General features: G+C 36.3%; 3 protein-coding genes, 3 long non-coding RNA genes and 4 other non-coding genes across 18 annotated transcripts in view; 5 read left to right on the forward strand and 5 right to left on the reverse strand.

Annotated features, from left to right (window-relative positions):
• enc (R3H domain containing protein encore) overlaps positions 1–8,124 on the forward strand; it is a 34,262-nt gene extending 26,138 nt beyond the window's left edge. For 8 of the 9 annotated variants that reach the window (XM_081980240.1, XM_081980238.1, XM_081980235.1 and 5 more), the window contains 6 exons: positions 155–310; positions 2,912–3,332; positions 3,383–3,580; positions 3,635–3,903; positions 6,467–6,602; positions 6,663–8,124. In XM_081980240.1, coding sequence (XP_081836366.1) covers positions 155–310; positions 2,912–3,332; positions 3,383–3,580; positions 3,635–3,903; positions 6,467–6,602; positions 6,663–6,817 — 1,335 coding nt within the window. In that variant the 3' untranslated portion in view covers positions 6,818–8,124. The remainder of the gene's footprint in view (positions 1–154; positions 311–2,911; positions 3,333–3,382; positions 3,581–3,634; positions 3,904–6,466; positions 6,603–6,662) is intronic. The other variant, XM_081980239.1, reaches the window with a different exon arrangement.
• Positions 185–14,030, reverse strand: LOC145729495 (uncharacterized). The gene is made up of 4 exons (XR_014178380.1): positions 13,934–14,030; positions 13,187–13,394; positions 12,171–12,386; positions 185–325 (listed from the first exon to the last, which is right to left on the reverse strand). It is a non-coding gene; the product is annotated as an uncharacterized LOC145729495 (long non-coding RNA).
• On the forward strand, positions 3,931–5,039 carry LOC145729496 (uncharacterized). Its single transcript, XR_014178381.1, has 2 exons — positions 3,931–4,266; positions 4,971–5,039. It is a non-coding gene; the product is annotated as an uncharacterized LOC145729496 (long non-coding RNA).
• On the forward strand, positions 12,277–24,519 carry LOC145729458 (atrial natriuretic peptide receptor 1). The gene is made up of 22 exons (XM_081980234.1): positions 12,277–12,399; positions 13,652–13,904; positions 15,250–15,415; positions 15,468–15,542; positions 16,687–16,843; positions 17,916–18,035; positions 18,096–18,205; positions 18,350–18,538; positions 18,583–18,810; positions 18,858–19,002; positions 19,075–19,153; positions 19,223–19,340; positions 19,391–19,558; positions 19,610–19,786; positions 19,839–19,998; positions 20,054–20,212; positions 23,119–23,287; positions 23,338–23,470; positions 23,526–23,729; positions 23,785–23,947; positions 24,004–24,114; positions 24,165–24,519. The coding sequence occupies exons 2-22, from the start codon at positions 13,660–13,662 to the stop codon at positions 24,386–24,388; spliced, it is 3,300 nt and encodes a 1,099-aa protein (XP_081836360.1). The 5' UTR covers positions 12,277–12,399; positions 13,652–13,659; the 3' UTR covers positions 24,389–24,519.
• Positions 15,146–15,914, reverse strand: LOC145729501 (uncharacterized). The gene is made up of 2 exons (XR_014178386.1): positions 15,811–15,914; positions 15,146–15,389 (listed from the first exon to the last, which is right to left on the reverse strand). It is a non-coding gene; the product is annotated as an uncharacterized LOC145729501 (long non-coding RNA).
• Positions 16,992–17,073, forward strand: TRNAS-GCU (transfer RNA serine (anticodon GCU)). The gene has a single exon. It is a non-coding gene; the product is annotated as a tRNA-Ser (tRNA).
• TRNAL-CAA (transfer RNA leucine (anticodon CAA)) lies at positions 17,340–17,455 on the reverse strand. The gene is made up of 2 exons: positions 17,418–17,455; positions 17,340–17,385 (listed from the first exon to the last, which is right to left on the reverse strand). It is a non-coding gene; the product is annotated as a tRNA-Leu (tRNA).
• On the reverse strand, positions 17,749–17,821 carry TRNAM-CAU (transfer RNA methionine (anticodon CAU)). Its single transcript has one exon. It is a non-coding gene; the product is annotated as a tRNA-Met (tRNA).
• LOC145729488 (bublin coiled-coil protein) lies at positions 22,012–22,751 on the forward strand. Its single transcript, XM_081980287.1, has 2 exons — positions 22,012–22,198; positions 22,252–22,751. The coding sequence occupies exon 2, from the start codon at positions 22,254–22,256 to the stop codon at positions 22,551–22,553; it is 300 nt and encodes a 99-aa protein (XP_081836413.1). The 5' UTR covers positions 22,012–22,198; positions 22,252–22,253; the 3' UTR covers positions 22,554–22,751.
• TRNAT-AGU (transfer RNA threonine (anticodon AGU)) lies at positions 22,851–22,924 on the reverse strand. Its single transcript has one exon. It is a non-coding gene; the product is annotated as a tRNA-Thr (tRNA).
• Positions 24,520–25,040: the final 521 nt, after the last annotated feature.

Here is a 25,040-nt window from a genome sequence, read left to right on the forward strand (position 1 = left end):
AGAATGTCTACTCGCCTATCTTGTTTTGGCTTTTGTTGGTTTTGTTGTTTCACCTTTTTTGCTCCTTCTATACGCACTTTGTCTTTTTTCCCTTATCAGTTAATGTTTGTTATCTTATTTCTTCGGGTATTTACGTTTTGTGTTCACTTTGCAGGCGGCCAGTTCGTGCGAAAACGTTCCGGCTCAGTACCAAAATTTTGCTAATCCACAGGCAGACGGGGGTGTTTCGTTGTTTCCTCAGCCTTACGTTGTCTACACAACCGCTCCTCCTTATGGAGTGCAAATTCAACAGCAATTTGATGGGAGACTGGTAAGTTTACACAAACTGAAACAAAAATGTATACTATACAGCAAACCACTGTAGTTGGCGGGTTACGTTATCGTTGACCAGATTTATTCATCGTATGGAGGATCACTTGTTCTACCGTCGCTTTTTATTAAATTCAAGTATTGCTAACCGTGCTAAATTGGAGTCGTTGGTTTTGAGTCGACTTTTTAATACTCTTAAGCTTTGTCAATCGGAAGTATGCAGTGACGTTTTTGGTATGGTTAGGAAATGTTTAAATAATAGGTCAGTTCGTAGCAAGGACGGTAAAGGATTGCTTAATCCCATAAGCGCAATGTTGCCCGTATCGGCTCGGCCCGGTGACGTTTTTTACGTCACTATCAATTGTGTGCTCGAGACTTTACTGTGACGTCAGGATCCATTCGCAGCCGGAAAACAAACTCGTCCGATCGAGCAATCCTTTACTGTTTACCGTCCTTGAGTTCGTAGAGGCAATTTCAAACTGGGCTTAGAGGCCTCCAGCAATTTAGAACAATTCTAGGAAAGTTTAAAACATTGGTAGAGGATTTTGACAGTTTTTAAAAAACTTCAATAGCATTTAGTAGTCTCTAGAATTTTCAAAATGGTACTAGAGGTCTTTGGCAATTTAAAACAGTCAGAGCTGTCGGTAGTTGAATTACTTTAATTGGAAAATGTAGTTCAATTAATTTTAAGTAATTGAACTACTGTAATTAGATTACTTTTCAAAAACAATAATTGTAATTGATTTTTCAATTACTCAGCAAAAGTAGTTGTAATTGGTAATTGATTTTACGATTTGTTCTGTAATTGAACCACTTTGAAAGTAGTTGAATTACTTTCAGAGTAATTGAATTACTTTCAGAGTAATTGAATTACTTTCAGAGTAGTTGAATTACAAATAATGTTAAAGTAATAACTACTTGTTTTTGAGGTTAGATACGATTGTTGTGTTTTGCGCGGTCGAGAAGTAGCGGTTTACTGAACCGGGTTCAGAGCGGCGTTTTGGTTGGGTAAATGAAAAAATAGAAAAAAGTTAGAAAGTTGCGATTTTTGCTGCCTGGTGTAGTATTTTGTTCTCTTCATTTTAACATTAAACAACGCTATAGGTTGCATTTAATTTTTTTGAGTTAGGCGGTAAAATAATATTTCTTTGTAAAAAGCGCCACCTATGGACGAAAGAAAACAACTTTAAATAATTATTTATGGAGCATCTAATAGAAAAAAACCTGCTCTTTTCAATGGTGCCAAACTTAATGTTCTACGACAAAGGGTTTCGAAGTTATCGCAGTTTTTTTAAAGCAACTTTTGACTTACCCCCACCACTTTAAGTCAAGAAATGGAGAAAAAAGGTTTTAATCAAAGTTGTTGCTAGTAAACGTAGCTTCCGTTTGCAAGTATTTTCAAAGTGCCATTGTATTTGAAATTTTGGAGATATGCACTTTTTTAAACTAAAGTTGTTAGTACGCCCTCTTGAGGACATTTCCTGAAACTGAAAATATTTTCTAGCGATTCTTTTGGCCCCTTTTTATAACAAAATTTTTTTTTTTCAAAGCTCTACGATTAACCGTTAAGTCAAAAAAGCCGAGTGCCACTCTTATTTGGACACCCTGTACATTTACTACTGCCAATAAATAAATTACTTTATAGTAGTTCGATTACATTTGAGTAGTTGAACTACTCTTGAGTAGTTCAACTACATTTTATCAGTAATTGAATTAATGCCAGGAGTTGAACTACTGTAATTGTCTATTAATTCAACCACTTTACTGAAGTAATTGGTAGTTCAACTACATTTTAAAAACATTGACTAATTGTAATTTAATTACTTTTTTTGAGTAATTGCGACAGCTCTGAAAACAGTTATGGGAAGGTTTAAGACACTTGTAGAGGACGCTAGCATTTTTTAGTAGATTCTCAATAGCATTTAGAGGTTTCTGGCACATTCAAAATTGTCCTAAACGCATCTGGCACTTTAAAACATTTGTAGAGGTTTCTGGGAATATTTCAAAAGTTTTTAATAGCATCATTATAGCTTTCTATAGAGCTTTCAAAATGGTCCTAGAGGCCTTTAGTAATTTAAAACAGTAAGGAAAAGGTTTAAGACATTTGTAGAACCATTTGCCTCTTTTTAAAAAGTTTTCAATAGTATTTAAAGGTCTCCAACACTTTAGATAGAACATAGAATTCTAACAAAATAGATGCTTCTGGTTATTGAATAGTAAAACTGACAACTGGTACTATTATCTTATAAAACACATATTTTTTCTTTTTTATTTTTCTCTCTTCAGGGATGTGACGCAAAAGTCACTGAACAAAGTATACTTTTGGCCTAACTGTAGCTCATATAAGGTCTGTTCGCATAGACAATCCCTGACTGGTTTCCAGCTTAGAAACAGTAAATGTCAAATTTCATTGGTTGAATGCTCACGTGACTATAACGTTTTCAGACTTGTGGCCAATGGACGTATCTATTTCTCTGATTACTAGTTGGATTCCCTCTGCGAACAGACCTATATTCTGAGGATAATTTGGTTGTGCTTTAGTGTACACGTTACAGATTTCTACTTGAAACTTATGTAAACTGATCAAACATTTTGAACATAGGAGCCACCCACCATGTCTGAAATAAGTGCAACGACTTACTACGTACCTGAAGGCGCTCCTCCAAACGCCACCTCAACCATTGCTTACCAGAGTCAGCCCCCTGGACCTTACTGGAACCAGACAGCCGTCAGTTTTTATCCGAGTGCTGCACAGCCGCCTTCCCAAGCGCCCGCGCAACGTTTTTCGGTTCAGATGCAGCCAACTCAGGGACAAACTGCTTACGTTCCGGCCACTGCGTACCCAGTAAACTATGTGGCCACGCAACAGGCCCCTGCACAGCCTCCTAACGCCGAGGTAGTTCCAGTTTACCCTAATCAACAGGTACAAATGGTTTATCAGACAGGACAATCCAACGGAACGGCGGTCGTATACCAAAATCAACCGTTAATTTATACGCATAATCCAGCGTTGTTTCAGAGTGGTATGTAATTGTAGTTTACAAAAAAAATCACTCTTAATTGTTTATGATAGCTTATACGACTCAACCAATGCCCGCCTACCCTCAAGGAGCACCCACACCAAACGGAACAGTCCCGTCCATGCCTTCGACGCCGTTCGAGCAAACCGTCCCCAATGGTTATGTACAGCTTACCCAGAACATGCAACAAATGAACTTGAATCACTCACAGTCGAGTACGCCCAGAGGATTTGTTCCGGTTAATCCCAAATGTATATTAACCTAATTGAGTTGAAGCAGGTTACTAACTTAAAATTTTCATGTAGGTGCTCAACCCTTTGACCCTCGTCGAGGCTCTCTTTCGAAGCCACCTCCAGGTAATTACGGGGGGAAACATCAAAGGTTCTTAATAAACTCCAGCCAGAGCAGTACCGGCACCAATTCGCCGGCGGCTACGGTGGTAGCTGCCGGGTATTGCCCTTCAATGCCTCCACCAGGTCAATATCACACTCCGCCACCCAGTACGCCGCCTACGCCACAATATCTATTCAATCAGCACCCCAATTTTCCGGTCCCCCCACGTCTTTACAGACAGGTGAGGTTTATGTTTATATTACCGAATTTATTCACTAACACTTACTGTTCTCGCGGTCTGATTTTACCCGTGCGTCATCCCCCTGTGATTTAGAAGTAGACATGCATTATTGACTTCATCCTTGTCTATTGTTCACTTTCAGAAAGGGTAAATATCTAAGTGAATGTCTTCCAAAAAAAAACATTTACTGATTAGCGCTTCTATTTCAGTCATTGTCAGTTTGACAACCATCGAAATTTATTTGATTTGTTTACTATTAATTCTTTTCCGTTTCTTTGTGTTGTTAATCATTTATAAAGTTTTCTATTTACCACACCACCACAGTTCTTTTAAGAGCTATTGTTTCTACGCTTTTAACATTCTGTAAGTACTTTCATAATATTATTATTAATATTTTTATTTTTTTTATAGGCATTTACGAAAATTATACCAGCTAATTCCACCGTTTACCACAATCGGTGTAACTTTTAAGGATCTGGTTCATTACGGTTGAATGAATTTTAGAACGCGATTGGTATTCCTATTCCTGATATGTCTTTGACACTTGACTGGCATCCAGATGTTCATTGCTGAAATGTTTTATAATATCGGCATACCTCCATCTCGCGAACAAAATATATTCCAATATCCATTTTAATTTAACAGGTCAATCTCATAAGCTAGCTAAATTGTGGAACAAACCGACAAACCGTCAACCATAAACTAATTTTTGAGGTTATGATTCTAAATTTTAACGGAAAACCTGTCAAAAGTCACTTTTTTCTTAATTTACCGACGGAACTTCTCGATCCATAAATCATAAACCGGGTACATATATTCGGTATATCGGTAAAATTTCAGAACGGCAATAGTAGTTACCAAAAACAATTTTCGAACGCTCTAGGTTAAACAGGTATCTACCGGTAGAATATTCGTAAATGCCTTATGTCGGCTGTCACGATCTAACCAAAATTGGCACAATTACTAACCTGTTTTGAAAAAAAAGTGGGAGTGTCTATTATGATTTTTATTTAGCCATTTGGTTTTTCCTAAATTCGGAATTACTTACTATTACAGTATTTTTTTAGAAAATGCCTGGAAAAATTCTCTACAGACAAGCCCAGCAGTTAATTCTTAACCTTTGTGAATATTTTGAATTGGAAAAAACTAATGGAGGACCTTTAGAAGCTTTATCATCTGTTCAGGAAGAAAATAAGAAATTTTAAGACCTTACATATTCTTACTGATGTATTTTTTTTGATACTAGAAGGTTGCAGCTGCTTTGAAAATTTCCCGCAAAACTGTTTATTCGATTCGGGAAAAGCAAGCAAGTAATCTTATGATTTCCTCACCTAGAAAACGTAAATCGAGACGTTATCGACGTGTCAAGACCACTGATTTATCTGAAAGCATTAAAATGGATGTTCGAAATACATTATATGATATTGTTACGATTTTCCCGTGGGTTCACACAAAGTCAATTTAACTCAACAATTAATAAATTTATTTACACTTCAAAACACTCCGTACAATAATTAACACAGCTACTAAAAACACTACTACAATTCCACAATTACTCCGCTATTTAAACTTAACCGCGTTCCCAAATTCACTACTACTGCGGTCGAGACCGCGTCTTTTATATTCGCAAACCACGTTCTAGAATGACCGCGAAACGCTTCGCGGGTTGCCTTAATCATTCAAGAATATTCCAGGTAGCGCTTCCTAACTGTGGCCTACTTTAATACGCGCCCGGCCAGATATTGCGGCGCATCGGTTTCATCCCGATGCGAGCGCTCGTTAAGAAGTATCGAGCATAGTAGGCCCAGACCGTAACAATATGTACAACGATAGTATGTTAATAATAGTAAATTATATCTACTTTTGTAAGAAACATCTATTAACATTTCATTGTTTCCAGAGACTGAGATTTTTGGATTGCATTACAGATTTTTCATAAAAATTTCTTCAAACATATTAATAATAAAGTCATAGAAAAAATAAAATAAGCGTCTAAAATGTTTTCCAGCGGGTTTAAAATAAAATTAGTGGATTGCAACCTGAAAATGAGATATGAGGTACTACAGCATCACTCAGAATGTATTATTGAATTTTTAATTTGTTGTATTTATTTTAGAGAAACATGTAACCATCCAAAACCTAAATCAAGAGCTTAAAGTTAAAGAAATACTACATATTGTCGATACATCTCTGCGAATTTTGGTAAATAAATTAGGTTTCAAATTTAGACGGAATTCTATGATCCAAACGGAGACTTCTCATAAATAAAAAATGTTATTTCGGTCAAAATATTTTTGATTTGCTTTGGTATAAGGTTGTTTTAGTGCAAATTTGCAGCCAAAAATCTCTACTTTCTGACTGACAATATACGCAAAATTTTAAACGTGACGAAGCTTTAGACACGCCCTTTTCTATAATATGAACACAACAGGTTTGTTGACAAAAACCTGATTAGATTCATATGATCATAAATGACGTAGCCTTCGTGACGCACGGGTAAACTCACTCCGCGAGAAGAGTATAAACTTAACTCATTGAATACAATAACTTTTGGTTATATCAGATGAGTGGTGAACGAGGTCCAACACCGGGAACAGCAAAAAGTAGCCGTTCTCCGACTCCAGCCGGTGATCCAACTCATTGCGAGAGGCAGCGCTTTACATTTTATCCAGGGATGCCAATGCCTTACATTGTACAATGTAAGTAAAAACAGTGTAACAGTCATAGATTTAAAGATAACTCGATTCGTATTTCTTTAGCAGATCCACGTTTCATTGGACGTGGACAACCGAACGTTTACCGACAACCGACGCCGCCTATGGCCGCCCAAAGCTTCGATAATCGATCTCACAACAATAAGAATCGCAAGCCGAGGTACACCGCGTCACCTTCGAAATTTGTGCTGAGAAAGTGAACGATAGTGTTATAAACCGAGCTATTAACACAATCACTTTTTTAGATGAAAAACTAAAGTTAAGACAAAAACACTATAGTAGTTGTGTGGTAAACATCGATATTTTAGTCTGTCCAAGTGATTTTTTTATCCTCGTAAGGATTACGTTGTTAAAACGAGAGGTGCGATGTTCCTTTTTGTTCGGTTTGTGGACAAGTTCCTTTCTTTTTCCGGAAAGCACAAACAATTTTCACGTTTATCTTGCCTTATTATTTACCTCCCGTGGCTCCGTTGTTTTAATGGCCAATCAGGAGCGGATTTATCGAGATGGTTCAAGTTCTATCAAACTGAACCAATCGGTAATTGGTAAGACTCCAGGTAAACAAAACAACCCGAAGCTAAATTACACGTTTTTCCAAAAGTGCGATCAGTGACAACAGGAAAAGTAGTCCACATGCGTTGGTGGGTTTTTTCATAACTGACTTTTATAAATAGGATGAATATTACTAAACAATGAATGCTCAATTGTTTTTATTTATCGTCAATACAACCGGATTTTTAAACGTTTTATTACGATTAAAATAAGAGCACGAAATACGCACTAATGGGACCTTTCATCGACAAATAAAATCGAGCAAAACGCTGTTTCAATTCAACCTCGATAAAAACGTAACAATAATTCATCATTCTCATTCTAAACGTAACTTCGAACAAAACAAAATGTGATGTCGTATGCGCAAACTTGTTGAATTTAATAATTGAAACAATGGCTGTTTAATCGCTGTATTTTCTTGTTGTATAACCGTTGGGGGTCCTAAACGACTGTAGGTCGCGTAGTTTTAAAGAGCTTTGTAATAAATTAAAAAAACAAAGATGCGACACTGCCCTGATGTTTTTGTATTTTTTCAAATTACTGTGAAGTCTCCCCACTCCCCTGTTTAAGGGCGTGTTTATTCAATTTCGCTTGTTGACTATTAAACCCTCAAGTTGAATAAAAACACAAAAACCCCTTACGCCGACCTTTTAATTGACGTTGTGATAGTGTACTTACAAGTAAGCGTTTGGTGATTTTAAGGAACCTAACCCTGTTTGCTTTTATGGGTTCGGCTCGCTTACAATAACGAAACGGGGATTTTTAAAAGTAGTTTTCTATACAAAGTTACGAAATTAATGCCTCTGTATATGGACGTAGTATTACTGTTGTAGTAAGTTATACCATAGTGAGTTTTCTTTTATCATACTATATAGTTTATGTATGTAACGATTTTTATTTTATTTTTGTTCTCATGTGCCTGATACACTCTGAATATACGTTTATTTACTAAAAATGCGTATTTTTATACACACTTCATCGTAATTCTGGTCGCATAACTTAACCATAGATTAAATGATAAGTAGGAACAAACAGTGGCAATGGAACTGAAAATTAATTTAAGTAAGCAGCGTGAGATGGCACCACCAAAATGAGTCACCATATTTAGAGTTTAAAACTAAAAAAACGGACACGTAACCTTTATTGAAAATAGTCACGTGACCCGTCAAATAATATTTTGTCATTTACAATCACGTGATCTTCAGGATTCCGTTTTGGCATTAAATAAGAGTCACGTGACTTTTAAAAATAAAATTTGAGAATTGGAAATCGTCATGCGACTTTATAAACTGAAGGGTGCACGGTAAAAACAAGCTAAGTCAAATTTTGAAGTTTTTGAGTACAGCAGTTTTATCTCTAAAATCGTTGTTAACTGGTCACCTATAGGCATTAGAAACATAAATATTTTTTTATATATAAAGCAGCATGCTTTTTTATTTAATATAATAATTACAAGGTTTTTGTTGAAGAAGATACAAAAATAGGTCTTGACTTAGCCTGTTTTTCACCAGATTTATATTATAAATATTAAATTCATCAAGCTTAAGTAGCAAACAAGGTAATTCATAAATTAAAATGTATGTCAAAAAATAATTAGTTGAAAACTTTTTTATTGATAAAAACTTATTAAACTAATTAGTTACTAAAAAGATTGAAAGGTAAGTAGGTCATTCCCGTGTACGCCTATCCTAAAATATGTTCTCTTAGACGACGTAGCTGATTTTCTTCTGACTAAGTTTGGACCCTGTATAGCATCGCTATTGTCTATCAGGTGAAGCTGTTTTCTCAATTTGGCCAAAAATTGACTTAGCTTGTTTTTCCCGTGCACCCTTCAACTGTAAAAAGAGTCACATGACTCTTCAACTAATATCATCTAAAACAGTCACGTTACCTTTAGGATTCCGGTGAACACGTTTTTAATTGAAAATGCATTATAAAGAGAGTAACATGTGTGTCTTTAAAAATATCAGTCTAAACTGGAAAACGAGCATGTATGTGATCCTTTAAATAACATTTTGACATTCAAAACTGTCATGTGACATTATAAAATCAATTTTTAATCTTAAAAGAGTCACGTGACCTTTAGGATCCGTTTTGAAGTTAAAAAAGACTCACGTGGATTAAAAATTAAATTTGAGTATTAAAAATCGTCACGTGACCATTTGCACATTAAAAGGAATCACGTAATTTAAAAAATCTCACTTCAAACTGAAAAAACGGTCACGTGACTCTTTAAACATTATTTCGCTATCTACAGTCACGTGACCTTCAGGATTTCGGTTTGACATTAAAAAAGAGTCAAGTGACTTTTAAAAAAATGTTTGATTATTGAAAATCGTCACGTGACCATTTACACATTATAAGGAGTCAGGTGACTCTTCAAATAATACTTTGACATCTAAAACAGTCACGTGACATTTAGGTTTTCGTTTTGACCTTAAAATAATTGAAAATTGTCACGCCAGTTGCACTGTAAAGAGGAGGTCACGTGTCTTTAAAAATGTCAGTTTAAACTGAAAAACGGTTACGTCGTGATCCTTCAAATGACATTTAAAACTGTCATGTGACATTATAAATTCCATTTTTAATCTTACAAGAGTCACGTGACCTTCTGTTTTGACGTTAAAAGTCGCGCGACTCGGAAAAACATAGTCTAAACATAAAAACTGTCACGTGACGTCAAAAATTACATTTTAATCTTACAAATAGATACGTGATTTAGTGTATCAGTTTAAAACTGAAAAACGGTCACGTGACCTTCAAGATTCTGTTTTGACGTTAAAAAAGACTCGCGTGGATTAAAAATTAAATTTGAGTAATGGAAATCGTCACGTGACCATTTGCACATTAAAAGGAGTCACGTAATTTAAAAAATCTCAGTTCAAACTGAAAAATCACTCACGTGACCCTTTAAACATTATTTTGCTATCTACAGTCACGTGACCTTCAGGATTTCGGTTTGATTATTGAAATTGAAAATCGTTACTTTATGAACTGCAAAAAGAGTCACGTTACCTTTAAAAATATATTTTATTTTTGAAAATCGTCACGTGACCATTTGCACATTTATAAGGAATCAGGTGACTCTTCAAATAATACTTAGACATCTAAAACAGTCACGTGACATTTAGGTTTTCGTTTTGACGTTAAAATAATTGAAAATTGTCACGTGACCATTTGCACTGTAAAGAGGGTCACGTGTCTTTAAAAATATCAGTTTAAACTGAAAAACGATTACGCGATCCTTCAAATGACATTTAAAACTGTCATGTGACATAAATTCTGTTTTTAATCGTAAAAGTGTCACGTGACCTTCTGTTTTGACATTAAAAACGTCACGCGATTTGAAAAAAAATAGTCTAAACATAAAAACTGTCACGTGACGTTAAAAATGTCATTTTAATCTTACAAATAGATACGTGATTTAGTGTCATCAGTTTAAAACTAAGAAACGGTCACGTGACCTTCAGGATTCTGTTTTGACGTTAAAAAAGACTCACGTGGATTAAAAATTAGATTTGAGTAATGGAAATCGTCACGTGACCATTTGCACATTAAAAGGAGTCACGTAATTTAAAAAATCCCAGTTCAAACTGAAAAAACAGTCACGTGACCTTCAGGATTTCGGTTTGACTATTGAAATTGAAAATCGTCATTTTATGAACTGTAAAAAGAGTCACGTTACCTTTAAAAATATATTTTATTTTTGAAAATCGTCACGTGACCATTTGCAAATTTATAAGGAATCAGGTGACTCTTCAAATAATACTTTGACATCTAAAACAGTCACGTGACATTTAGGTTTTCGTTTTGACGTTAAAATAATTGAAAATTGTTTACGTGGCCATTTGCACTGTAAAGAGGGTCACGTGTCTTTAAAAATATCAGTTTAAACTGAAAAACGATTACGTGATCCTTCAAATGACATTTAAAACTGTCATGTGACATTATAAATTCCATTTTAAATCTTAAAAGAGTCACGTGACCTTCTGTTTTGACGTTAAAAAATTCACGCAATTTGAAAAAAAATAGTCTAAACATAAAAACTGTCACGTGACGTCAAAAATGACATTTTAATCTTACAAATAGATATGTGATTTAGTGTATCAGTTTAAAACTAAAAAAACGGTCACGTGACCTTCAGAATTTTGTTTTGACGTTAAAAAAGAGTCCTGTGACTTTTAAAATATGTAAATAGAATCTTTATTATCGATACCTCAAACCAGAAATTGTTATCTTGTTTAGTTTTCAAAATACGAGTAATTTAACTCAAATTTATTTGAAAAATACAAGCTTTCTTACGCAGTTCAGATGGGATAGCAAAAGAAAGCGGAAACACTGCAAAAGTTGGCAACTATGTCTGCAATGACGAGCTGTATTAGCGCCATCTCTTAGAGTTTACCTACAACTGAAGCGGCCGAAATACATTAGGAAGCCGTTGAAGCGTAAACGGCTTTATACAGTGCCGTCACCATGTGTCAAGATTCCAATTTTTTTGGGGTCAAATTTGTTCCTTACTGCAGAACCCAGTTTCACCTTTGCCGGACAGTCAGAAAAAAAAGTTGGACGCATCACAAGAAATCACTTTTTTGATTGGCCTACTTTATTTTTGTCTTCTACTAATTTTCCAGCAAAATTTATAAAGTAGTCTGTGAGAAAAAAAGCTTAGAAACCTCTGGTATAGGCCATCCATCTGGAAACCTTTGTCAACAGTAACGACATCGTGAAACGATGCGGAAATCGAATTACTTTTACTGGACATGTAGGAAATTGCCTCACTAATAATGTATAGAAAACAACACAACTCAATGAAAAGAAATGTCAAAGTAAATACAATGTTTTAACGGAGTTTAAAACAGTTTTCAAGCAGAAGAAAAAAGGGTAGAACAAACATTATTATGATGTACAACAGATTTCAATATGAATCAGTAAACTATTAATTAAATCGCAAGCGTGCAGGCATTAATAATTATTAATTAGTAGCATTTTGAGTATAATTACCCTGGAGGACGTGTTGAGCCCTTGAACTTGGCCTGTTGAACCTGAATGAGACTGGCTGGATTAACGCGGATAGTCAGCGCGTTCTTGTCACGTTGAACGCGTGCTGTATTTCCAAGTGGTCCATCCAGAGATTGCCAGTTTCGGTCTGGAACGCGAACGCCAAAGACGTGCGAGATCAGGGCATCGATGATTACGAGTCTCGTTTGAAAAGTGTTTCTGAAAAAATACGGTAAGAAGATTTAGAATTTCTTTACCAGTTTTTCATTCACAATTTATGTATGTTTGGTGTCACTAATGGTACAACTTAAAGCTAAACAAGTAAACACTGCAAACAGTCGAACAGAAAGTTTGTTTCGTTAAAAGTTGTACAACCAACTTATTTCGGCTTTTTTTTATATTAAACTTTTCCTATAAAACCTAAAATGTATTACCGGTTACGGACAGGGTCCATTCAAGGGACTCTCTATAACCACATTAAATAACTTGAGAAGACAGTGTATAAGAACGATCGATCAAAATTTAATTTTCCCTCCATTTAAGCACTCTTTCACAAGTTTAAATTAATGACAGAAAGGTCATTATGAATTGAATACCTTTTTTTTCCCGTCTCAAAATAAAAAACAGAGTGCTGAAAGAACATAACCGTGTTAAATATACAATGTTATTACGGCTGAGAGTAGTATAAATTCAGTATTTAGTATAATTATTCTTGCAAAACTGGGTAATATAACGCACCGAACGGGAAATAATGGCCGGGGAAATTACATTTTGCATAAAGGGTGCGTAATTATTGCAACACCCAATCCAGAGGCTAGCTCTCTAGAGGAACAAACCGGTTAAAAACTGCACTTTATAGCTCTATAGGAGTAAGTTTTTGACAGTTATGACAAGGCTATGGTTTTGTTTTTACTGTTTGTTCCACAAACAAAATGTTATCAAATTTAAAATGATATTTGCCATTGTATACCAACAATTTCAAAGTTTGTAAGTTAAACGATCAAAAATTCAAAATTTACCTTGACAAAAGCCAACCGAAACGTAAAATTTCCGTTCCACTATCAGCAAAACTGCCACCACACTGTCGTACTCATCAAATTACAATCTCGGACACATAAAAAAAAATCAATATTTAATCAATTTTGGCTGTAAAATAATCGATAAAATTGGCAAAATACCTTTCTTAAAGTTGCTGTTAGACTGTCATCAAACGTCAACTGTCGACAGCTATAAATAAACAGGGTACTATTTAACCAGGGGTTTTTTCACTAACTTTTCCTCTCACTTTATTAATAAATGAAAGGGAACTAGGTCAGATTAAATCTTCCCATTATGTCGGCAAATAACGCGTACCTATCCCTGATGCGACAAAATCTTAGATGTTTTCCGGTTCGTCTCGAACGGAATGTGTTGTTTATGCCGCGAATTGACTTTAAAAAAAAAAAACCTTAAAAAGGCAGAGAAATAACGAGTAAACATTGCAGACAAGAAAATGGCCCTGAGCAGATTGCTCGTGGCGATGATTTTAAGCGCGGCGTCCCCCAAGTTGGCCGTCTCCATTGTGAACCTGATCGAGGACGATTTTCGGTACTACAACGTGGGGGTTTTGATGGTCTCCAACCTGAACTACCCCTTTGACTTGGAGAGGTGCGGCCCGGCGGTTGACATGGCCTTGGAGGAGATCAATGAAAAGTTTTTGGCCCAGCACAAAATTAAATTGTTGAAAGTGCAGAAGAGGTAAGTGGGGTTTTAGTACCAAAACTTACCTGAAACACTAAACTGGGCCCATCTACAACAGTTAACAGTAATGTTTATGTGTAACACAATCCCTAAATTATGAAAATTAAACGCATTATTAAATTTCAAAAACTAAAATGAGTAATGGCGGATGACGTTTTACAACTGACAATTTGACTGGAAAGTGATATTTGACAACTGACAAGTCATCGATGAAATATCAATGAACTCAACAAACTATGTACATTCCAACTTTTAAATTTGGTTTTTTTTTGTTTGGACTTGTCTTTTACAACCCACACACACACAAACATAATGAAAAATTGGCGTTAGGGGCCTAACAAAATACGAATTCTAAAATTCCTTTGTCGTTTATTCACAAGAAAAGGGCTTCCAGGCTTTTGTGACATTAAAACAACATTTTACGATCGTTTTAAGATGGACGTCCATGTGAAACGTTTTAGGGACAGTTTTATCGACATTCCTAGCCCCTTGTTAAAACCTTTTCCACACAAAACAGTTCAATTTGGAAATGGGAAAATTGAATATTTCTTCACATACACATATAAATGGAAATTTCGAGGAAACTTGGTTGCAGTGGGAGACACAGAAGGCAAATCGAAAAGCTTTGAAAAGGCCTCAAGGGCAATTTGCTTAGGTGCGAGGGCCTCGATCTTTCCAACACATGAAACGGTGGTAATTAAAACAATGCCGGTGTATAAAAAGGTCGTTAACGACCGGGGGGCTGACGCTGAATAACTAACAAGATTGGAAACTAAATTATAGGACTCGGCTGAAATGGTCTCTGATTGGCCATAGACAGTGACGCCTCCAGAATATTTGATTTTCAATCACTCACATGAAAAATAGACAAACTGATGACAGTTTGCTACATCAGATGACGTCACAATGTATGCTCTTAGACATTATCTCTAAGGAAGTTTCTTTAATTAAATGAGATTTCCAGAAATTTTATATTATCAGTTCTAGTGCGTTCAAACTTCACTTTACCCTTCTAAATGACTACGTAATAAAGTTGTTTATCGTCCGAACAATTGGACAGTGAAACTGCTTTAATTAGAAACGGTTACAAATCTACCGGGCAGTAAAGCCGCACTTAAACTTCAACTCCACATTTTCTAGCTAAGTACGCAATAATAAAGGTTTTAGATGACGCAAAATGTGTAAACTAGATCTTTATGGCGCAAATTAACTTAATTTACACGTCAAGTGGCCGTTGGAGAGATTAAAGTGCTTTTTGTAATTGTAATTTATACTAAAAGGTCACAAGATGAGCCTTAAATTAATACAAAGCTTTTTTGCTACACGTATTGACATTTGACAGTTACCCGTCGTGCAGTGGAGTGCTAGCTCCCGGATTGGCTGCCGATATGCATTTCATCTCTGACGTCATAGCGTATATAGGACCGGCTTGTTTGTTCGCCTTGGAACCGGTTGCCAGATTGGCTGCCTACTGGAACTCGCCTATTATAACCGGTATGGGTGACCAGGTAAGATAAAAAATCAAAAATGGTGTTTTGGCTGAAATTTTACGACTTTTAGCCCCCCAGCGAAGGCGAACTTTCAGTCACCTCTCGAATCTTAAGTCCATACAATCAGAACAAAAGCGAAAGTGCGGTAAGTCGTGTATATTCCATTAGAATGCGTTTCAGCTTTAGAAACAGTGTACAAGTTTAACGGAGCACATTTGGCAACGCAGCTGCATTTCTATAGCGTCTAATTTGACAGTTTAGAGACATATTTAAGGGCAGTTTAGGCTAAGTTTTCATTTTACAGTTAAATTACAAATTAAGTGCAAAAGATTTTCCACCAAGCCACCAATTTTCAAACAAAATTAGATAAAAACAAATACAGCAGCAAGTATTGCAAAACTAAATGTACTTACGTGTACTTTCTTGCATAACATTTTGTCTCAACTTTTTTAAATATTTTAATTGAAAACGTATTAATTAAACTATTATTAACAAATTGTGTTATGCTAGGCTGTGCACTATTTGTCAACTCAACTCAAACTCATAAAAATGCAATCCGATTTCCGAGCAGTGTCTGTTTCATTCTATTCCATTACCTTCCCAATAAACGAGAGAGAACGCAATATGACCGTGCTACACCGCTGTCAGTGACACTGACATTTCATTAGTTGATGACGGTTTGCATTATCGATACTTGAGCAATGGGTCCATTTGTTTGTTAGGGCTTCATTTACCTAATTCCTTTTTTTAATCTAAAATTGTTTGCCAAACCTCCGATACAGCTAAACTATTCGTCTTCTTGAATGTAATTAATTCCTTTGTCCGGCAAAGTTAGTGTTATAGTCAACGCAACTATCACGCAAACTTAACCAATCAAATGACCATAATTCGTCTAATTGCTTTAAAGGTATTCGTGTCTCCAATTCCAAGGGATTAGAATTACAACTCTCCGGGCTAATTGTTCTTTAATGGGGCCTATTAAAACCAGTCGAATGCCCATATAAAATATAAACAGAAGGGCGTGCATCAGTTAAACAGTTTTATTACTTTACTGGAAATCAGGAACATTTCCAAATATAGTAGAGAAAACTGAACTGGAAATGTCATACATAATGTAATGAGAGAAGGTTTATCAGAATCCAGTATCAGGAAAATGATGATTTTGTCCTTAATGTTATGTGACAGATGTGAATTTATAGCCAATTCCTATGTAATAATCGTGGCTAGTAAATAATGAAGCAAATTGTCAATACACACGCCAGTAATGGAAACGTTTACACTTTATATAGGGAATCCTAAAGGATAAGAGCAAATATCCGACCTTGACACGGATGTCCTATTGTCAATGCAGATTAAAGAAGGTCTTTTCCAGTATACTGAAGCAATTCGGTTGGAAACATATCGCCTTGATTGTGGATAGGTCGGATTTGTTTTCTTTAACAGTGGGTAAGTTGTTTTTAAAAATACATTTAAAACTGAATTTTATCGCTTTTTAACAGATTTTTTTACCTGGGTTATTGATTAATTGTTTTTTTAGTCCACCCTGTAACAGTCGATAAGAAAGTTAACGGTATTCTGCTCTACGTAACATATCGACGAGGTGGCCGAGTGGTTAAGGCGTTGGACTGCTAATCCAATGGGCTCTGCCCGCGTGGGTTCGAATCCCATCCTCGTCGTCCGTTTTTTTTTACTATTTATTATAATATTGCTATTCTACTTCAATGTACTTCAACTAATTCTCTAGCTTATTTTTAAACTTTTAAATCACTTATTTTTAATAAATAAAAAATAATGTTAAAAACACATAATTTTTTGAAAAGTAATAAAATGAAAAATGACAGAAAAACTGAAATTTTACTCACTTGATGCAACTAAGATAAATATTAATAATATACTGCAGGCTAGCAAAATAAATTTAAACATAAAAAAAAATAAAAAAGTTTGTCAGAAGTGGGATTCGAACCCACGCCCTCAATTGAGGACCAGAACGCTCGTTAACCTACAGAGTAGGCAAGGTAACCTTGAGTCTGGCGCCTTAGACCGCTCGGCCATCCTGACATATCGTTCCAACAGGCTATTTTCGTATATAAACCGTAACGAGGAATTAAATATATAAAGTTAAATTATTTCTGAAAGTCTAAAGTATGCAAAATAACTTATTTGGAATTTTCAGAAAATTAACAAATTGCCAACACATAAAATAAAAAATTTGGAAGGTATAATTTTAAAGTAAGTTTTTTTGCAAAAAGTTGACCAAACCAAGTGTTATTTAATTTAAAATTTGTAAATGTGACCACAAAAATGGCAGATAAAAATAAAAAATTAAGCGATGTAAATATAAAAAAAGATTATGCCCCGGGTGAGGATCGAACTCACGACCTTAAGATTATGAGACTTACGCGCTGCCTACTGCGCTACCGAGGCCTGATAATAAGGTTAATATAACCCGATCACTCTTTGCTAAATATTGCATAACTACCAAAAGGGCCTAAATAATAATTAATTTGACAAAATTTAGGCAAAAACCTGCAACATGGACTAAATAAAGAAGGTTTACTATCATTCGTCAGGGAACTGGACGGCAACGAAAACGATTCATTGGACATTTACTTGAAAGACGCGAGCCTGCACGCTCGAGGTATTTTCCCGACGCCATTTTGGTTTAAAGAACGTTAAAGTGACAATTCTATTGTTTCAGTGGTTATTCTAAGCGTTCGTGGTTCCTTAGTCAGGAAATTCATGCTGGTAGCCCACAGTCTAGGAATGACCAAGGGCGACTGGACTTTTCTGGACGTGGAAATCTTCCAGGTAGTGATTGCACATTCGTTTTGACCCTCCATGGAGCTTACCATGACGTAATTTAACAAAACAACATTTTGACCAACTGTCAAACTCCATGAAGCGTCAAAACATAATCAATGAAATGAAGAAATTGCTTTACAACATGGATAGGGTACATATTGGGGGGATCACGACTGGAAAGCTGGTGATGCAGACGATTTCAAGGCTAGAAAGGCTTACGAAGCTTTGTTGAGAGTGTCCCTTCTGCAACCAACCAGCGATAAATTCCAAGACTTTGCCGATAAGGTCAAAGAACGCTCTTTAAGGGATTACAACTATTCGATAAGTGAAGGGGAAGAGGTTTGTGTTAAGTTTGTGTGTTTCTATTAAACATCAAATCTCAGGTGAATTTCGTTATTGGAGCTTTCTACGACGGAGTTTACGTTCTGGGGATGGCTTTGAACGAAACGTTGTGGGAGGGTGGAGACATCCGAGATGGTGGCAAAATCACTTTAAGGATGTGGAACAGGACATTTTCAGGGATCACCGGTAATGTGCGGATTGACGATAATGGGGATCGTGACGCCGATTACTCGATTCTGGATTTGGACCCGATTAACGGGAAATTCGAGGTTTGTAGCTTATAACACAGAAACGGTTGGTTAAGAGAAATTGTTAGGTGGTGGGGCAATATAATGGTTTGCACCAACGGTACTCTCACGTACCTAATACTAGGATTCATTGGCCTGGGGGACGCGAAGGACCACCCCCTGATGTCCCTGAATGCGGGTTCACCGATGATAATCGGGACTGCAGAAATAAAGGTACCTTTTTTACCTTTACTAACAGTTCTGCAACGTAACGACACTTTCAAACCTTTATTACTGCTGCTCTAGAAGAAACTTACATGGTGGTAATATACGGTATTGCTATCGGGATATTTGTGGCCTTAACATTAACATGCGTTATTTATAAGTAAGTTACTAAAATCCAAGAAAAAATGGCTGGAGAGAATTTTTATTTACTTATCACACTTTTCTGTAGGCACATGAGAATTTCTGCAGACTTAAACAACATGTCCTGGAGGATACGTCCTGACGAAGTGATCTTCGAGCATGGAAGAGTCTTCGGTTCAAAGATGGCACTGCACAAACTGTCTGAAGTAAGCCTAAAAAGTTTGGTTGACTTAACAAAAGACAGTCTGTCTTACAGACCTATGGACTGATCAGCTGTAGAGGATCAATCACTTCAAACAACTCCCTACCGTCCGCCAAAATCTACACCACAGTGGGCATCTACAAAGGAAGCAGGGTAGCCATCAAAAAGATCACAAAGAAGAAAGTGGACATCACCAAGAAGTTACTCTGGGAGATCAAGCAGGTAATCAATAATTAATCAATTCTGGATAAGTGATCAAAATGACTGATCCAGGTTCGGGACGTGACTCACGAGAACACGGTGAGATTCTTGGGGGCATGCATTGAATGCCCCACCATTCTAATTCTGACTGAATACTGCTCTAGGGGTAGTTTGAGGGATGTACTCGAAAACGAAGACATACGATTGGACTGGAACTTTCGCATGTCGTTAATATATGACATTGTCAAGGTCGGTGTATGGAATTTCTTTAATGACACCTTTTATCATGACTTTTGTTTAGGGGATGAGCTACTTGCACGGCTGTGACATATCATTCCACGGAAAGCTACGTTCTTGCAACTGTCTAATAGACGGCAGGTTTGTACTGAAAATCTCAGATTTTGGACTGACTTCATTGAGCACCCCTCTGGAGGTTATTAAAGATGCTAATTACTACAACAGTAAGTTGTTTCCACTAAGTTACTTAAATAAGTAAAGAGTCAAACAAAAAAACAGAAATGCTTTGGGTGGCCCCTGAACTTTTGCCACTCACGTTGGTACCAGGAAATCCAGCCACCCAGAAGGGTGACGTCTACAGTTTTGCGATAATTTTGGAGGAAATCATTGTTAGAGGGGGTCCCTACGAGGCTGCAAGACGTTTTTTAGAGATTGAAGGTATGTATCCAAAGATGTAAAAGCGGTAATTTTCGAGTCAGAAAATTTCCATTTTTGGAAATTTACCGGAAAATTACTTCATATTTAAATGAAAGTTTTCCTTGATAAAGAAAACAACTGTCAAACTTGTCATTGTTATTATCAAACATCATGCATTCTAATGAGATAATTTAAGACATCTAAGCGCCATTTGCACCATCATACTTTAAGCATAGCTTAGGTTAAGTGTGGTTTAGAGTGTGACTTTTTTCACCTGTACTGTCACAGTCTGACCCGCACTTAAATTAAACTCGAATTACAAAACGACGGTGCAAACGGGGCTAAATGATTGAAAGTACATTAAACTTTATTTGAATTGATATTGGATTGTTGTACAATTATTATAATTAGAAAACGAATCATTTCTGAATTTTCAGATTTTCCAATTTTTTCCGGAAAATTACCGGAAACTTTCTGAAAAATGTTGTATACCTAACATCAACTCTTTTCAAAATAATATGAATTTTGAAAAAAATATTATTTATAAACACATTCCCGGTATAACAGCTTTAATCTTTCGGTACCTTGACATTTCTACTATATATGGTATACAGGGTGATCAAAAGACAATTTCAAGGGCTACAAATTGGTATATTGAACCACCCTGTAACTATCAAAATAACAGAATTATGGGCTGTCACAATAAAAACTGTCAAAATCAAACAACTCAGTTTTAACAGTAAATAACTCACTTATTCGACGTTTTAGCTCAAAACGCTATACAGGGTGGTCAAAAGAGAATTTCAAGGGCTACAAATTGGTATATTGAACCACCCTATAATTGTCAAAATAACCGAGGTATTGACAATAAAATAGAGTAGTTTAATTTTAATTTTATAAAAAATACCAAATATGAATCTTGTAGATATTTGCATATACTTTATTCCTAGATAATCCATCAGAATACAGAATGTCCCAAATTTGAGCAACAAACCAAACTTATAATTTTTTTTTTCGATTTTTGGAATCTACGTCAAATTCTAGGCCTACTTGATGTAAAATGTTTGTATCGATATTCAATTGTTTTTGCTCTACCACCCTCCTCAAAAGCAGAAATTCCCAATTTGAGCGAAATTTTGGTGCACTTTTCCAGAAAATCGTCCATAACTCGCTTATTTGAAACACCCTGTATATACACACCGTATAACAAAAGAAAGGTAATGAACGGGGCTATCACGTGACGTTGAACGGGCACGACTATGTTGTCCCGTTTAGACCCTAGACGGCGCCAAAATTGACTCTCGTTTTTTGCAGTTTTTGCTCAATATCTCAGGAACGTTTCAGGTTAGAGGTCTGACATTTTTTTGGTACCACGCACCGTTTGACTTTAAAAAATTAAAAACTAGAATTGTCAAGAAATTTCCAGTAAAATTTTTTTATTTTCAAAATTAACCTCATCTGCCTAAATACCTTCAAGTTAATAGTATGAAAATGTAAAAAACGAATTATTTTTGAATTTTCAGATTTTCCAATTTTTCCGGGAAATTACCGAACATTTTCTGGAAAAATTTTCATAAATTAATTTTCCGGAAATTTTACATCCCTGTATGTATCCCAACTGATGGCGTTTTCGATTGGTCAGTTTAGTGCAAAACAAATGTATCTTTATCCTGTTCTATCTAATGTCATTGAAAAAGTAAAGCAATACACGAGTTTTGCACTAAAAATGTCAATCGAAAACGCCATAAAACATGTTTAAAAACGTGGCTTAAATTCGGAACGCACTACCACAAACAAAAGTGTCACGCGACTTTGACATTTGTGACAGTTATCGGAAATCAGCTGAGAGGGTGGAACAACAAACTTTTCCAAGTTAAATACCACAAAATTCACTTTTTTTCTTATTTTTTCACAATCTTTGAACAACAAAAAGCACTCCAACACACTTTTCAACCCCTTAACCAAAATTACCACCAGTTTTCTCCACTTGTCATTAAAAACAAACAGGTAAGTAATCACTACTGCATTTTGATTGAAAACTATCAGTTTAAAAACCCGAGCAATGGGAGAGCAAAACCATAAAGACTCCCTGGATAACGGCAACGCAAACAACCCCCCAAACCCACCTGATGAGGTCCCAGAGTTGGAAATCCAGGCTGATGAAGATGAATCTGAGGAGTTTACTATGGCTGAATACCAGAGCCTTAACAACCAACTGGATGCTTTATTTACCGCCTTGGATGATATGGAAAGTAAAAACGATAACATTCATGCTCAATTGCTGCAGTTGCTGAAGGCCAACCGGGAGATCAGGGCTCAGTTGAATGAAGCACCAGAAGAAAATGTTGAAGAAAGTAATTAAATTTTGAGAAAATCAGCCAACAATCATGCAATATTGTGTGTGAGTGCCAATTACACCATAAGTTTGTATAGGTAGATTTTTGTTTTATCACTCCAAAAATACAGACATTCCTTAGTTCAGTTTTATCATGTGATTTATTATTGTTGTGATTTGTTGAATGGTTTAAACAGTAAATAAAAATATTGGATTTATGTTAAATTTGTTTTTATATTTATGAATTTTGGAAATTATTGCTTGGTTATTAACAAAAAGTTAAACAATGTATAATAATAAATTAAGAAAAAAAAAAGTTAATTGAGGCCCCGGCGAGATTCGAACTCGCGATCTCCTGTTTACTAGACAGGCGCTTTAACCAACTAAGCCACGGCGCCTTCGACTCTAAAAGAACTTTTGCGTGTACTTAACTGTCTTGTTTAAATTCTACTTATGTGTTTATGCGAATAACTTCTCACTAATTGGTTTTTAAACAATTACAAAAGTGTATTAACTCGATAGGTTTGAAATTGACTAATTTTAAGTATTCCGTGCCTGTTGAATAATTTCTGAACAACTGTCAAACTTCTAGAAATCATATCGAGAGTGGCCGCCCGAGAAAGTCCACCGTTTCGACCTGCTGTAACCCAGGGAGACTGTCCCAGTGAACTTCTCGAACTAATGGAACAGTGCTGGAACGATAATCCGGAAGAACGACCGGCGTTCGAGTCAATCCGATTAAATTTAAAAAACATGATGAGGTAAATGCGTTCACCACAACCACCAGATTTTAATTGTGTTGGCTTTGTAGAGGGTACTGCGACCTAATGGACGATTTATTGCGTCGTATGGAACAGTATGCCAGCAATTTGGAGGTGCTGGTCAGCGAGAAAACTGAGGAACTCAGTCAGGAAAAGCGCAGATCGGAGGAGTTGCTCTATCAGGTTTTGGTACTACCCTCTACCGCTGATTGGGTATTTAATAAAGTGCTTTGTACAGGTTTTGCCACGTCCGGTGGCTCAACAATTGATGGTGGGAGAAATGGTACAACCCGAGCAGTTTGAGTGTGTAACGATTTATTTCAGCGATATCGTCGGGTTTACTGGATTGTGCGCCAACAGCACTCCCATGCAGGTTGTGGACTTTCTCAACGATTTATACAGCACTTTTGACAGAATTATAGGATTCTATGACGTTTACAAGGTTGCCAACCCAAAAATTTTAATTCACTATTTTAACAAATTAATAACGATGACAGGTGGAAACAATAGGTGACGCGTACATGGTGGTATCAGGCCTACCTGAACGAAATGGTGACAGCCACGCCCGTGAAATTGGCCTTATGGCCTTAGCTATTCTGGATGCCGTGCGCAGTTTCACTATAGTCCACCAACCTGACAGGGTCTTACAACTTCGTATAGGTACAACCCATTAAAACAAACTAGAAAGGAGTTGAGAAGGTTATTTCCTTTTTCAGGCGTACACTCAGGACCGGTCTGTGCGGGGGTTGTGGGAAAAAAAATGCCCCACTACTGTATATTTGGCGATGCCGTGAACACAGCCAGTCGCATGGAAAGTACTGGGCAATGTACGTATAACATCTAATCAACCAGAAGACCCTGTATATGTGGTTTTTAGCCTTGAAAATCCACGTCAGCGAAGCGACCAAACATATCTTTGACAAGTTCGGCACGTTCAACTTGGAACTAAGGGGTGAAGTAGAGCTGAAAGGGAAGGGATTCGTGACCACTTATTGGCTGTTAGGCAGCTCAGATGGAGATCCAAGACCACCTACACCACGTCCGCCAAGCACTGTCGAGATGGAGAGCAACAATCCTTATCCCCTAGTTTTTATGGGTTAAAAGCTTTAAGCTACTTCTTTCTTTATGTATCTTTTGATGTCTGTGATTAATATAGTAGAGTAGTTACAATGTAAGCCTATATTTGTACCTGTGCAACCTGATCATAATCAATAAAATATTTTCAAAGTGTTTATTAGTACTTTTATGGTTTCTATGAAGAGAAACATTTTATAGATCACTTTACACCTCGATGACTGACGATCAACGTCCCACTCGTAAAATTGAAATTTTTTGTCTTTGTCTAACCTTAACAATGGCAAAAACCACCGCCCTCTATACTATAGTCCAGGGCACTAATGGGAGCGATGCACGTCATCAGTGAGTTTGACGTGTTGAAAACGCATTCGTATTGCTTAGCGATTAGTTGCGACCTGTAGCGCTCTCTTTCTAACACGCGCTTATTAACTAAACGCAATTCTGACACAAACGTGACCTTCTCGATCTCGACGTTTAACGAGTTGTGTGCGTTGTTGCCAGATTGCTAGTTGACCGTTTCCTGTTTTTGTTTTTGTTGTTGATGACTTGGCTAAAAACTGCTTACAGAGAGGCAAAAAAAACTCAATATTGACTAATATTGTTATTCAAAATTCTCTGTTAAAAAACTGCGTCAACTTCTATATAAGAAGTAAATAAAAACAAAATTTATGTAAAG

This window comes from Ips typographus, linkage group LG5, assembly GCF_016097725.1.
Source record: "Ips typographus isolate SLU linkage group LG5, UJ_Ityp_2.0, whole genome shotgun sequence".
Classification (NCBI taxonomy): Eukaryota; Metazoa; Arthropoda; class Insecta; order Coleoptera; family Curculionidae; genus Ips; species Ips typographus.

Bases quoted from the DNA above. Each gene is read 5' to 3' on its own strand.
- LOC145729458 (XM_081980234.1), top strand. From the start codon at position 13,660: ATGGCCCTGAGCAGATTGCTCGTGGCGATGATTTTAAGCGCGGCGTCC. The intron at 20,213-23,118 runs GTATGTATCCAA...TCAAACTTCTAG, and splicing joins ACGTTTTTTAGAGATTGAAG to AAATCATATCGAGAGTGGCC. The intron at 23,730-23,784 runs GTTGCCAACCCA...TAACGATGACAG, and splicing joins GATTCTATGACGTTTACAAG to GTGGAAACAATAGGTGACGC.
- LOC145729488 (XM_081980287.1), top strand. From the start codon at position 22,254: ATGGGAGAGCAAAACCATAAAGACTCCCTGGATAACGGCAACGCAAAC.